The sequence below is a fragment of the Python bivittatus genome, unplaced genomic scaffold (genome assembly GCF_059951505.1).
Source record: "Python bivittatus isolate LINGU-HERP-01145 unplaced genomic scaffold, Pbiv_v1 ctg000480_np1212, whole genome shotgun sequence".
NCBI lineage: Eukaryota > Metazoa > Chordata > Lepidosauria > Squamata > Pythonidae > Python > Python bivittatus.
In genome coordinates, this window is record NW_028277075.1 from 32300587 (window position 1) to 32313945 (window position 13359).

The 13359-nt window shown below is 37.3% G+C and overlaps 1 protein-coding gene across 1 annotated transcript in view; it reads left to right on the forward strand.

Moving 5' to 3' along the window:
* The window catches only part of MYBPC3 (myosin binding protein C3), an 81330-nt gene that overhangs the window by 29882 nt on the left and 38089 nt on the right, over window positions 1-13359 (forward strand). The window contains exons 11-16 of the mRNA XM_088145677.1: window positions 1646-1669; window positions 2598-2764; window positions 6707-6839; window positions 7340-7342; window positions 9920-10044; window positions 12537-12642. Coding sequence (XP_088001803.1) covers window positions 1646-1669; window positions 2598-2764; window positions 6707-6839; window positions 7340-7342; window positions 9920-10044; window positions 12537-12642 — 558 coding nt within the window. The remainder of the gene's footprint in view (window positions 1-1645; window positions 1670-2597; window positions 2765-6706; window positions 6840-7339; window positions 7343-9919; window positions 10045-12536; window positions 12643-13359) is intronic.

Consider the following 13359-nt stretch of genomic DNA (forward strand, 5'->3'; position numbering starts at 1 on the left):
AGTTTAAGTAAGACCTCTAGGTAACTTGCAAGTCAGCTATAAGAGACTTCAATTGATATTGTGATGGAAATTGTAGTTCAAGACAATGGGAGGCCTCAGTTTGGCAAAGACTGTTTTAATCCTCCCATACTCATAGAATAATTGTGGGGGGTTTTCTACATCACTTACAGTAAGAAACATAATGCCTTGGGGACTTGTGTTCTAAGTGGGAAGCTAGGTGATGTGGAAGAATCTCTTGCTAACATCATTCTTGAGATGGTACAGATCTGGCTTATGACCTCAGTCTCATTATTTCACCAATATTAATTCAGATCAAATCAAAACAATGGTTATGAGGTGGGCGTTGATGGTCGAATGTGGTTTGGAATAGATCTTTTAGAACTGACTTTGCTATACTGATTATGTCTGTAATCCATGTGAAAAAAAATTAAGTTTCACTAATTGAACTGAATTCCTTCTGTACCAATTAAATATCCAAATCAGTAGCTGTATTTGTACATTCCAAAAGAGAAGGACACATGCTAGAATTTCCTCAGTTTTAGAATAGACAATGAAAAACAAGAACTGGACCAGACCCCTGGTCTGTCTAGCCCAAAAGTCAGTTTTCACAATGGCCAAGCAACTATACAAGGAAGTTCACTTGTCTCCCAGTCACACTGCTGTCAAGGCTAATAGCCATTGATCCCCATGACTTCCATACATTGGTCCAACCCTTTTTTGAAGCTAGCCAAGCTGGTAGCTGGCACTCCATTTGTGGTAGCAAGTTTAATTATGCATTGTGTAAAAAAAAGATTTCTTTTTGTCTGTCCTGATTCTTCCAGGATTCAATTTCATTGAGTGACCTCTAGTTCTAGTATTTTGGGAATGGGAAAATAGCTTCTCCTTGCCACTTTATCCACATCATGCATAATTTTGTACACCTCAGTTTTCTCCCCTCTCATTTGCCTCCTTTCTAGACTAAAAAGTCCCAAATGTTGTAACCTTTCCTCATAGGGAAGCTGCTCCAGGCCCTTGATCATCTTTGTTGCCCTCCTCTGAACCCCATCTACATCCACTATATCCTTTTTGATGTGTAATGACCAGAACAGTACACAATATTCCAGATGCAGTTACACCATTGTTTTATATAACGGCATTATGATATTGGCATCTCTGTTTTCAATACTGTTTCTTATTATCTCTAACGTACTGTTGGCCTTTTTTTTACAGCACGTGCACACTGTGTCAGCACTCTCATTTAATTGTTTATCATTACTCCGAGATCTCTTTCCCTCATCAGTCACTGCCAGCTCTGTTTCCATTAGTTTGTATGAGTAGCTATGATTTTTGGCACAAGTAAGCTACTTTCAATTTTTTAAATAAGGTCAGCTTCCAGCAAAAACAGCAATAGACTAGTGACATACTCTTTTGAGACTGGTATAATTTATAGAGTGTAAGCCTACATAAAATTGGATTGTTGTCTGTGTAGTTGCTTCTTTACTACCATTTTTCAGTGTGGTAAATCTTTAGACTTTCTATCAAGGAAGTTGATGCTTGTTCTAGTGATGGCTGCTGATACTACTAACTCATGATGCCCTCTCTCTTGCTTATGGGGACGCTGCTGCATGTTCCTCCAAATGCTTCTCGGCATTGTTCTGAAGTCCAGCAGTTTCTTGCGCTCAGTACATCGGTAAGCATTTCACTCCATATCTTCTGCAGTGATAATTGTCAGTAAACCTATTGCAGAAAGGTAACTGTCTTTTGCACTAAAAAGAAAAAAGAAAAAAAGTAACTTTATAGCACCTTAAAGACTAGTAAATGTATTACAGTTTTATGGTCTAGAATCTTGCATCTGATGAACTGGACTCTGTTTGATACCATATATCATAATATACATGTTTAAGATGTTAGAAAAACTCTTCATGTTTTTATTAATAATACTTCCACCAAAAAAACCTAAACAGATCTACATATCTAAAAGGCCTGAAATTAACAAGCAATCTTGATTTAATTATCATATTGGGTATCCAAAGTGAGTATCTTGCATCCGATGGACTAAAGTCATCTTTAAAATCCATGGATGGCACATATCTTCCTAAGTATTAATTTTAAAATAATGTATTAATCAGTATTTGCAAAAAAGAAAAAAAAGAACCTTGAACTTACCTGTAACTAAGCAAGATTTTTCCATAAATTCATAAAACACATATAGAAAGTTCCCTTAGTTCTTAACCATAACCTTAATTTAAGAATCTGAAACTAAGGCCCAGGTGTTAGTTCATCACCAAACTACTCTGACCACATTTGCACATTCTGCTAAGACAAGATTCCTAGCTTTCTGTGAACCAGCAGCATTCTGTTACACCCAGACCTTTTACTCCCACCTTGTTTCTCTTGCTTATGTGAATGGATAAATGATCCAGACCCTTCAAGTTTACTGCACGTGTCTAAATCCAAGATCCCCATTACTTGCTCTCAAGCAAGTTAGAAGGCATAAAATGTGTGGCTGGCTTGAAATACCAAATGTTATTGGCAGGAGAAAAATCAGGATCCTGGCTGGATGTAGCTCAGTTGCTTGAAGTGCAATATAATGTGAAGCTACATGCCTTTCTTTGCAGAAATGAGGGAAAAGTTGAATCGCAACCAGAGATTGATGTCTGGGAAATCCTTCGGAAAGCTTCTCCGTCAGAATATGAGAAAATTGCATTTCAATATGGCATCACTGATCTGCGGGGAATGTTGAAACGCCTCAAGCGCATGAAGAAGGAGGAGAAGAAAAGCACATGTAAGAGAACACGTTTTCCCCCCACCTTTCAAATAAATTATCTCCTTTTAGAGAAATGTCCCATGCAAACAATGCATACATTATCTTTTCTAATGGTGACCTTTCTTCCACTTCTATTTATTATCTAGAAAAGAACAGCTGGTTCTATAAAATTAGAAATGAAAGTAGAAACTGGCAAGGGCAGCAGAAAAGAAAGAGGAAATTTAGAAATAATAGAGGGAGCATAAGAAAAATCAGCTAAACCAGTAAAAGTAAAGAAAGAAAAAAGACAGATGGGGTAGAATAACTCAGTACTGAATGAAGATTGGAAGTTGACCCAGAAAGTATGCAAGCCAGTGGTGTTGGCATGATCCAATGCATTTGTCAAAATGACAAAAGCGATGTTGTGCTGTCATCACGGAAGCGCCATCTCTTTTGTATATGCATGCAATATCATGACAGATATCCAGAAGGGCAGAACTTGTGACAGTGAAATACTGTTTCATCACTGGCTCTCCTTGACCCTTCCTATGGGCATCTTTGGTAAGGGGGAGTCAAAAAAGTCAAGGTGGTGGTTGCAATTGAGCAATGAAAGCTTCACCCCTTTGTATATGCATGCAACATCAACTTGAATCAGACAACTGCAACCACCACTTCAACTTTTTTGGCACACACACAACACACATATACTGTACATTTGCCACCTGTGGACATCCCTGATCATATACTTTAAAATGTCTGTGCAAAATATAAATCTTAGCCTGGCTGTAATTTAGTGCAATACAATCCTTCCTCACAAGGCTTCACACAAAGGCTTCATTTGAAAATTGGCTTGCAGGCTTTTTGTTCTATGTAGGTTTTACTGGGAATATATACTTACGTATGCTGTCATAGGGCACTTCCACACAAGAACAACTGATTTAGAACAACTCCAAGATTTGTAAGCTCACATATAGTAAATAGTTCTGAGAACAGGGTTGGTTGGTTTGTTTCTTGGCTGCATTGCAATTTATGGGAAACCCAAGGAAGGCTGGTGTTTTCCTTGCAACACTGAACTTCTGTGAAGCTTGTGACAGAAAGTTTTCCCATTAGGAGGATCTCTTGATTGACTTCAGTTCCTGAGCTCAAGCCAGTCTCCCCAGGATAGTGGTTCAGCCTCTATAGCATCATGCCAAGATGCCATTCTTTCTTTTAAATGCAACAGAGAGTTTGTACCTTGGCAGATTGGCAGCTCCCTCTCATAGCAACCATTCCATCTCATCAACAAAACAGGGTAGGGGATTTCTGTAGTTCCAGCATGGCAGTAGCTTCAGGCAAGGTACCAGCTAATTGGCACTTAATGCACTCCCCTGTTAATCCATGTTCTCAGCATTTTAAGGCTGCTTTAGAAAGATAAGGGAGTGGGAGCAGTAGTGGGAAAATGCCTTCAGTAAGTGTGTAGATTTCTGAAGTTGGGGGGAAGAAATTGCAATCAATCTACTGAAAGAAGTTGGGACTATGTAAAAACAACTAGACATTATAACTGCAAAAAAAAAATACTTCCAGATTACACAAGAATTAAACAACTTCAAATGCTACAGTCAAGAATAGAAGTGGAAAAATCTTACTTAGGTGTTGGAGACTTGAATTCAGCAGGAATCCTTGTTAGGGAATATATTCCTAAGCATATGCAGGCTGAATACCAAAGTACTTATGTACAGCAGTAGAGCCTGCCATTGAAAAAATGGTATTCATTATATTTGAAGTAAATGTTGGATTTATTAAGAAATACATAGGATAGGACATTTTAACAAATGGACTTCCAGAGGAAGAAATGGAGGACTGAAGATGGCTCCACAAAAAGTGGAGCCAATGACTGCAGGAAAGAACCAACAGCCAGTGAGTAGACCAGCTCTTTGAACCTCTCCGGACAAATAGAGGATGGGAGATCACTCACACGTGCTCCAGACAGTTGCTGCTCACAAGGAGACCACAAGACAGTGGTTTCTGGTGGGTTTTGAGCACTGGGAGACGAGGGAATAAACATCTTGCTCAAACCATGGTCGATGCCTTTAAAAGGACACTAAGTATGGGGAAAGTAAGGAAAATATATCTTTGAGTGAATCTTTGGGTAAAAGAAGCAAGTTTTTAGAGGCCTCAGATGAATGGGATTGCCTTAATAAAATTGAAACATAAAGGAATGTGCAGCATCCTTGAAGCTGGTGTGAACATTCCTTGAAGTTGGTGTGAACTAGGCTGATTGTAAACCCCTTATCACAAACATCCCCATAGCAATGTAAGGGAGGATGCCTTCTTCCTGGCAGTTGGCACCTTGAATAAATTTGTTTCTTCCTCTTTGACACTATTGCTCTCCTTATAGATAGCAATTGTTCTGTCATTGTAGATAGTAGACAAGAACAGGGACAGACAGTAACTTGAGAAGTATTGCTCATTTAGGTATGCCTGCATCATCATATGAATATGTATACATACTGTATGTCTTCTTTTCCCTTCTCCTTCTTGTAGAACTGTATAAATATCAGGGCATCCATTTTGCCTATAGGGGAGTGTCTCCCACTAACCTTTGGTGGGGCCCCCTCCAGTACGTACTGTCTAATAAGCACTGCAGTGAAGCCTTGATTATTTTGCATTTGTGTCCTGCATTTTGATACCACAGAATTATTCTCACACTGACAAAGAAATGTTAGCTATTGTGTCTGGTTGTACAAGGTTTCATCTGTTTATTTATCGAAAGGTAGTGAAGGCAGTGACAGATCATAAACCCTTTGAAGCCTTTATATATCTATCAATATTTAGGATTGGAAGATAGCTGTTAATCTTGCAGAAATACCAGTTGCAAATTACTTATAGATCAGGAAAGGAATTAATAATCACTGACATTTAATCATGGGGAAGGATCTGATACTGGAAAAGCTGAATTAGCAGTATATTTGATTATGCCCAATCTGTTTATGATTCTAAACTAAGAGGCATTAAGGTTGGTGCCAGCCTTCACCACAGAGTTCAGCAGTCAATCTCGGTGCTCTAGACACTTCACCCCTGATTCAGGAAAAGGCTTACTACTCGGCTTACTTACAACTCAGCTAGATCAAACTTTTTATTGCAGACTAGAAAGAAGCTGTATATATCCTTTACAGTGCAAAGTCAAAGCTTTTATATAAGATTATACTCCAGTTTTTCAACTTCAGAAAATTATACTGGCATAAAATTAGCTGCCCCCATTGCCAAACCCTATCTTACTTCTACAGTCTTGGTCCTGACTCACTGTTGAACAGTGCTGTCCTGGTTCTGCATGTGCAATGCAGAACAAGAAAGGCATCTAGTTGAGTCCTCTGATTTGCAGCTCTCGTTCAGCAGGTCACCAGCCAGTGGGGAAAATATCTGTTGGTCAAGGAACTGCAGCAGGAAAGGGGCAGGCCTGTCTGCAATCCTCTGCCCATCATCTCTGGGGTCTTTTCTGTGCCCCTCTTTCTACCCCTCTTCTGAAATAATCAAGTTGAATAGTTAAAAAAAAAATCAGAATCATAAATAGAACTGAGTCACAAGAATTACTTTTATTTAGGACTTGTCTCATCTTCCTTTGCCTTGTATAGGCAAAAACGTATATTGTTGTACTGAATTTGAATGTTATTTAAATATCCAAAATCCATTGCATGAATATATTTAAAAGCAGATTTAAATGCAGGAGGATGACAGTGATTTCTTGCGATTTCTTGTCATTCTAAAGCGATTCCAGATGACACTTGTATTGTGGAATTGTCTGTCAGGCATAGAATTTTAGCCTGCCTCTTTTTGCCCACCAGCATTTCTATCTTGTTTTATATCACAAAAACACCTACTCAAGTAAAAAAAGCAGAATAGCTTTTGATTAGTAGAGCTAGGAGCTTTCCATTTGGCAGTATCTGAGTTACAGGATGTATTTAAAAAATATGAATCTTAATTTTAAACCCATTTTATCCACAGCATTTCTGAAGAGGCTGGATCCTGCATATCAGGTTGACAAAGGGCAGAAAATCAAATTAGTAGTAGAACTTGCTAACCCAGATGATGAAGTTAAATGGCTCAAGAATGGGCAAGAGATCCAAGTGAGTGGCAGGTAATCAAGAGAACAAAATCAGAGTATTTGGATTAGTATTATACAGTAATATGAAATATTATATGGATATAATGTGGAATATAGGAAATTATTAATTATCAAAACTGGGAAAGAAGGAAATGGGATATTTCATCAGAAGGGAAAAGGGAAAGAATAGCAACCAGAGGCATCTGTGGGTGGGTGGGTCGGAGACAAAAGTCAAATTTGTGGTTGCAACTATACAATCAGAGCCCCACCCCATTTTTATGTGCAACTGTGGAGGGTGGGTGGGCTTTAATTGCACAGTCATGGCCATGATCTTGAATCTTTTGATACCTCTACCCCCCCCCCCAAAGCCCGCATTAGCAACAAAAGCTGTATGCAGTTGACATAATGAGGTGGGATTAATGCTTACTATAATATAAGACTGCTAATTCATATACAGATTTTCATGACTGGCTTTTCTCTTTTCTCTGTTCACATCTGCCTTGAAATGAACCCCATCAATGGTCTGTTTTTAGCAAGTAAGTTCTTGTATCGCACCTGTTGTTTGTTTCATCTACTTTCCTTCATTTATAATATAGCAGAAAAATATGATTTTTGCTGATTTTTTCCAGTGTTTCAGATGGAAGGGTTACAATTACAAATGAAGGCAATCTAGTTTTGGGGGTCTTCTAATACAAGTTTTACTTGTCATAATTGAATGCCTTTCAACTAATGATAACTTACTGCATGATCACTAAGTCATAAGGAAATGGTTTATCTATAATAGAGCTATGGTGACTACCTCTGCCTTATTAAGCAGCTTATAAAGATATCAATGTTATGCTTTTTGTTATCTGCATAACTGCTGTATGATTAATTGTTTTCATGCACAGTCCAAGGAAATGATGAGTCCCTTAGTAGTTCTTTGCATTTTATTATTATTATTTTTTTTGGTTCTCTGGATCCGGATGAGGACATATATAATACATACCCATTATACAATTCTTTTTGGGGGGTGAACAATATTATGTAAAGCACAGAAATGGGGTAAGAAATACTGTAATAAGCCAATTGTTGTGTTTATCAGCAGTAAGGCACAAGACAATCCAAATATTGTAAGATGATATTTATTAAAGAGAGAAACAATGGTAAAGAAAGAGAAGCAGCTTGCTAGAACAGACAGATATAAGAAAAGCTGGTGAGTCATTTCACACAGAGCCCCATTAAAAGGACCATACATTGCACCAATGGAATTAAGGCATGAGATAAGAGAAAGAGAAGAAAATACAGCTAAATCTAGTTTCCACCAAACCACTTGTTTTTACTAGCCCATACCTTTGCCCTTGAAAAGGGTCTTTGTTTTCACAATGCCTACACCCCATTTCATACATTGCCATTCTCCACCCCTCTCTTTTTGAGGATTTCATCAATTCCATCCAGCTTTCTCACTCTTCCCCTTTCTTTCAACCCATTCACTTTTATTGATGTATTTGTTTTATGATTTGACCCTGATTCATTCTCTCAAACCGCTCCAATGTATTTCTTTAATACTGAACATTCTTGCATTAAATCCATGTCCATTCAGTGTCATTCATTGTTCACCTATTGCTTTTTGTTTTACCACATATATCTTAAGTATCCATTCCCCCTGCAGTTAATTTATTTCTATGTTTTTCCTCACATTCCCAACTCTCATTGCCATATAAAAAAGTTTCCCCTTCTTTTGATAAACATCCATTCTTTGCCACCAATTATATACTACCCACTACTTCTCTACAGCATTCACATGTCTTAAAATTTCTCCATCCATCTTCCCATCTTTCATAAACATTTACCAAGGTACCTTATTTCATCTGTTTGCTACAATTTTTCATAATTAAGTATTTGTTCACACAGTTTTCCCTGTCAAACTCAACCTTATTGCTCATGATACATTTATTTTCACCTCCATGTTCCTCAGTGCATTATACAATCTAACATTCATTGCAAATCATTTGGATTGTGAGTCAGTAACACTGCATCATCTACAGTCTGCATACATAACTGTGTATATCTTCAAATCCATGAGCAACATACCTCTAATTTCATCACAAGCGTTTCTTATATTTTTATCCATGAATACATTAAAAAAAAGGGGGATTACCACAAATCCTTATCTTAGCGCTTAGTGCTGAGTCATCTGCCAAGCATTGCCTTTATTGTCATGCACACTTTACTTTTATTTTCATATATATATATATATATATATACACATATACATACATACACATACACATACACATACACATACACATACACATACACATACACATACACATACACATACACACTTACTGCATTCAGCAATCAACCATCAAGGTCATATTCACACAAAATATTCCATCATTCAAGCTATTGTATTATGTTTGCTTTCTCTAAATTGCAATAAGCTTTCTTTTCTGCATTCATATAGCTCTTGTTTGCTTTTGACCATGTGAGAACTAGTTTCCACACCAACTTTCACTTTGGGTTAGGAAACAATAACAATTTTCTTCCAATCATCAGACACAGATAAGTCTTAACGCACATGTTAAACAAGTCATACTATCACTCTATATGTAAACTACATACTTATTTTAATATTTCTCCAATTATACCTCTATACCTGTGGCCTTACCATTTTTCAAGGATTTCACAGCTTGTATAACTTTCTTTTCATCACTTTTTTCTTGAACACTAACATTTATAGCATTCATTTCAGTTCTATTCTTTGACCTATCACTACCATTCCCATACAAATCTCTAAAACACTCCTACTAAGCATTTCTTCACTTCAGTTTAATCCCAAATTATTTCATCACTTTTATTTTTAATTCCAGACACTCTGGTGAAGGCTTCTTCTTTAACCGTTTTCACCCACTTCCAAGAATTTTTATTTCCATCAATATCACTGCATTTTCTTTTTCTTTTTAAATTATAACCGTTCCTTCTTTTTTCTACATTCTTTGTAACTATCTTTTTTCTCTATGTACCGTATAGAGTATGTGTATGTGCACATCGCTAATCAAAAACTCCCAGGGACCTAGGCGGTATCTGTTTTGTGCTAAGGTTTTTTTATTCCATTTGCATTTCTCTAGATATATTTTTGAGTCTCTGGGAAATAAGAGGATCCTGACCATCAACCACTGCTCACTGGCTGATGATGCAGCATATCAGTGTGTGATTGGCGAAGAGAAATCTTTCACAGAACTGTTTGTAAGAGGTGAATGTAATTAATTATTGTTGTTGGGTTGGGCTATGAGATATTCAAACTTAAACATGTATTAAATTTTTGTGCTGCTGCAATTTTGCCAGCCCAATGTTAGTTTGGAAGCTATTTAATATGTGTGTGTGCGTGTGTGTGTGTGTGTGTGTCTGTCTGTCGGATTTCTTCTCTTTTCTCTCCTTTATTTCCTGAACTCAGGAAATTTTATGTCTGTCTGTCTGTATGTATTTATCATATTTCTATCTGCTAGAAGGCATTATAAATGTTTTATGCTTCTCTAATAAATATTACCATGTGAGATAAACCCGCTGAACCTATCTAATAGGTTATTCTGAACCTGAAAGCCCTCTACATACTCACTTGAGACGTAGCCAAATTGAATTAAATGGCTTTTACTTCCAAATATATCTAAGATTGGGTTGTAGTATATTACTCTGTGTACCTTGGCAGAAAGATAAAATACAAAGGTAACATGTGAGATTTAAAAAACAGCACAAATCAGTGTCACAATTATGTATCAAGCAGCAAACATATGCTAATCAAGGAACTACCAGAGGAGCAAAACAAACCCCCCACCCCCACCAGCCCTGGCAAGGCAGGCCACAGCACATAAATAGAGAGCAAACCCCATCCCTTTTTAGCACTGAGGATGTTACCTAGCCGGGTAATGAAACGTTTGCAAGAAAAGAACCAAGCTCAGAGAACCCCAAGGACTCCACAGTTCAACCCTGAGCTACACATATTCGCCTCTATTGGTACAGTTATATTAAAATTAAAGAGTTCTAAAAATTAGCTATACAGATTCCATATTACATTTCTTTATTACTTCAGTTAAGGAATATTAGAATTAAAATATGAGACAATTTTAGGCACCATCCCCTTAGCATGTATTAAAAAGATGATAATTAACATTCAAAGTTAGAGCTTCCATTTAAAGGAGGATAAAGAAGCATGGTAATGCTACACACACACACACACGTGTTGGTGTCTTAGTGTTGACCATTACAGGCAGATTGTTCTGGTTTACAAATAAAAATTAATAAAACAACAATACTATATGATTCATACCATCAATTCTAGATCCCTCTTATATTTTTTCAGCTATGGCCTTTCATCTATGCCAAAGAAGAAGCTTTCATTTACTTCTGAAACAAACATGATAATTATAGGGCTGGAAGAAAAGAGGAGAAATAATTAAAAGGCAGAAAGAAGGAGGCAGAAAGAAGAAGTGGGTATATCACTTTTACAAAAGTGATAATATTTAACTTGAGAACAGAGAAGTGGGAATAAGATAGTATAAAACAAGATTTTTTACTTGTTTCATAGGAATGTGACCAAGTTCAGGCCTTTCCAACATACGTAACCCATATGGAGGTTGGATTGGACTGAAGGTGATGTTAGTTGCAGCTGAAGAGTGAGTGGGCCATATCTAAAGCTATTACTGGTGAGCTCTGTAGTATGAAAGAATGTGGACCTGACCTTGGAAATGGGGAAGGAATCATTGAACTGTTAAGGGAAAAATTTCAGAAAAAATTACTCAGTCCTTTGAAAGAGGAAAGGATGAGAAAAAAATTCAAAATAACTTCACCTTGATTTTGTTTAGTATAAAATGGAGCAAGAGAAACTCTGATAGGCTTTCAAGATTGATGTCAGCCCTTCAAAGTATGGACGGTCACAAAACAGAAGCAGCAGAGATTCCAGGAATGCTTTTTATGTTGCAGGGTACATTAATAGTATCTTGAAAGCCTGTCAGAGTTTCTCTCTACTCTATCTTATACCAAACAAAATTGAGGGAGTGTTGGGTTCAGTTTCAATCTCAGGACTGAGTAATGCTTTCTGAAACTTGTCCTTAACAGTTTGCTCATTCCTTTCCTCTTCCTAAGGCCAGGTCTACATTCTTTCACATTAGTCTGAGCAATACTGAGTTTCTGGGTCTAGCTGTCATTTTAAGTTACTATATTGCCTTCTGGTTCTTTTATCACTGTGGGAAATTGTGGACAAATAAAACGATAGCAAGATCCAGTTGTTTGATACTATTCAATGTACTAGAAAAAGTTAGAGGGAGACCATGGGGTAGTGATAGCATCCAAGGATGTCAAATGTTAGTATCACCCTGGATTCTACTATATGGCACAGTAAAAGTACAGAACCAAAACAAAAAAGTCATTATTGTGAAGGAAAAGGCACTGCTTAATTAAATAATGTGTTAAAACATTGTTAAGAACTTAGGTTTTAGAAGAAAAAGAAGAGAACAATTCTGGGACCCATTCCCATTCTTTCTCTCTTCTTCTCTTTTATCCAAGGTCTTTGTGACCTTCCCAAAAAAGCTTCATGCTCCTGCAATCCCACAGGGATATGTTGTCCTTGGTCTTGAAGAAAATAAATCTTATTCCACATGAATGTCATCTAGAAGAACTAGAAAAAATGCTAAAGTTTTAAATTATCTTCACATTCTCCACTCTGAAATCAAATTCTCATTTCATTTCTAGAGCCTCCCATCCTGATTACTCATTCCCTGGAAGACCAGGTGGTCACAGTTGGAGAAAGAGTGGAGTTTGAAGCTGAAGTGTCTGAAGAAGGGGCTACTGTGAAATGGTAAAGTAGGTGGGGGAAAATCCTTAGCTGTTAAGGTGGAGCTATACCCTAAACTGGCCAAAGGGCTTTATTTAAAAAGATAAGGATTTCCTCTAACTGAGCTCAACTCTTGGTGACTTCATGGACATGCCCATGTGGTCTAAGTTCAAACAATCATTGAATGAGGCAGTCATTAACTAAGGACTACCTGTCTTATAGAAGCATTTAGAGTTCATATTTGTAATTCTAAAAGGAACTCACATGGCAACTATCACCCACATGATAACATTCAAGAAAAACACATAAACTAATAACAGGAGCAGGATGGGGAATACTAGAAATGTGTTACCAACAGGCAACATTTGGATTCATTTGCCTTCACTGACTGATGAATCAAAATGTTGCCAGTTACTGATAATTTCATTCTTTCAAACATTGGGCTTGCTATATCCTGCCTTCCAAAGTCACAGACAGAGAGAATATCCTCTTTGCCGTAGCTCCTAGGTCACAGCATGTCTGCAGTAAGCCTGGCACCACCAAAAAAGGCTATTTTGCCTTCTCACTTAACAAATCTCAAATGGTGATGGGATATAAAGTAAAATTTCAGTAACAAGCTAAGTGTATGAAAGGCTTATATGGGAGTAGGGAATCCTTTTGATTTTGAGAGCTCAAACATTTTCAAGGGTGAGCTTTGGATGGTCGGTTTCAACCCTTAGAAACCATAACCAACATTATCAA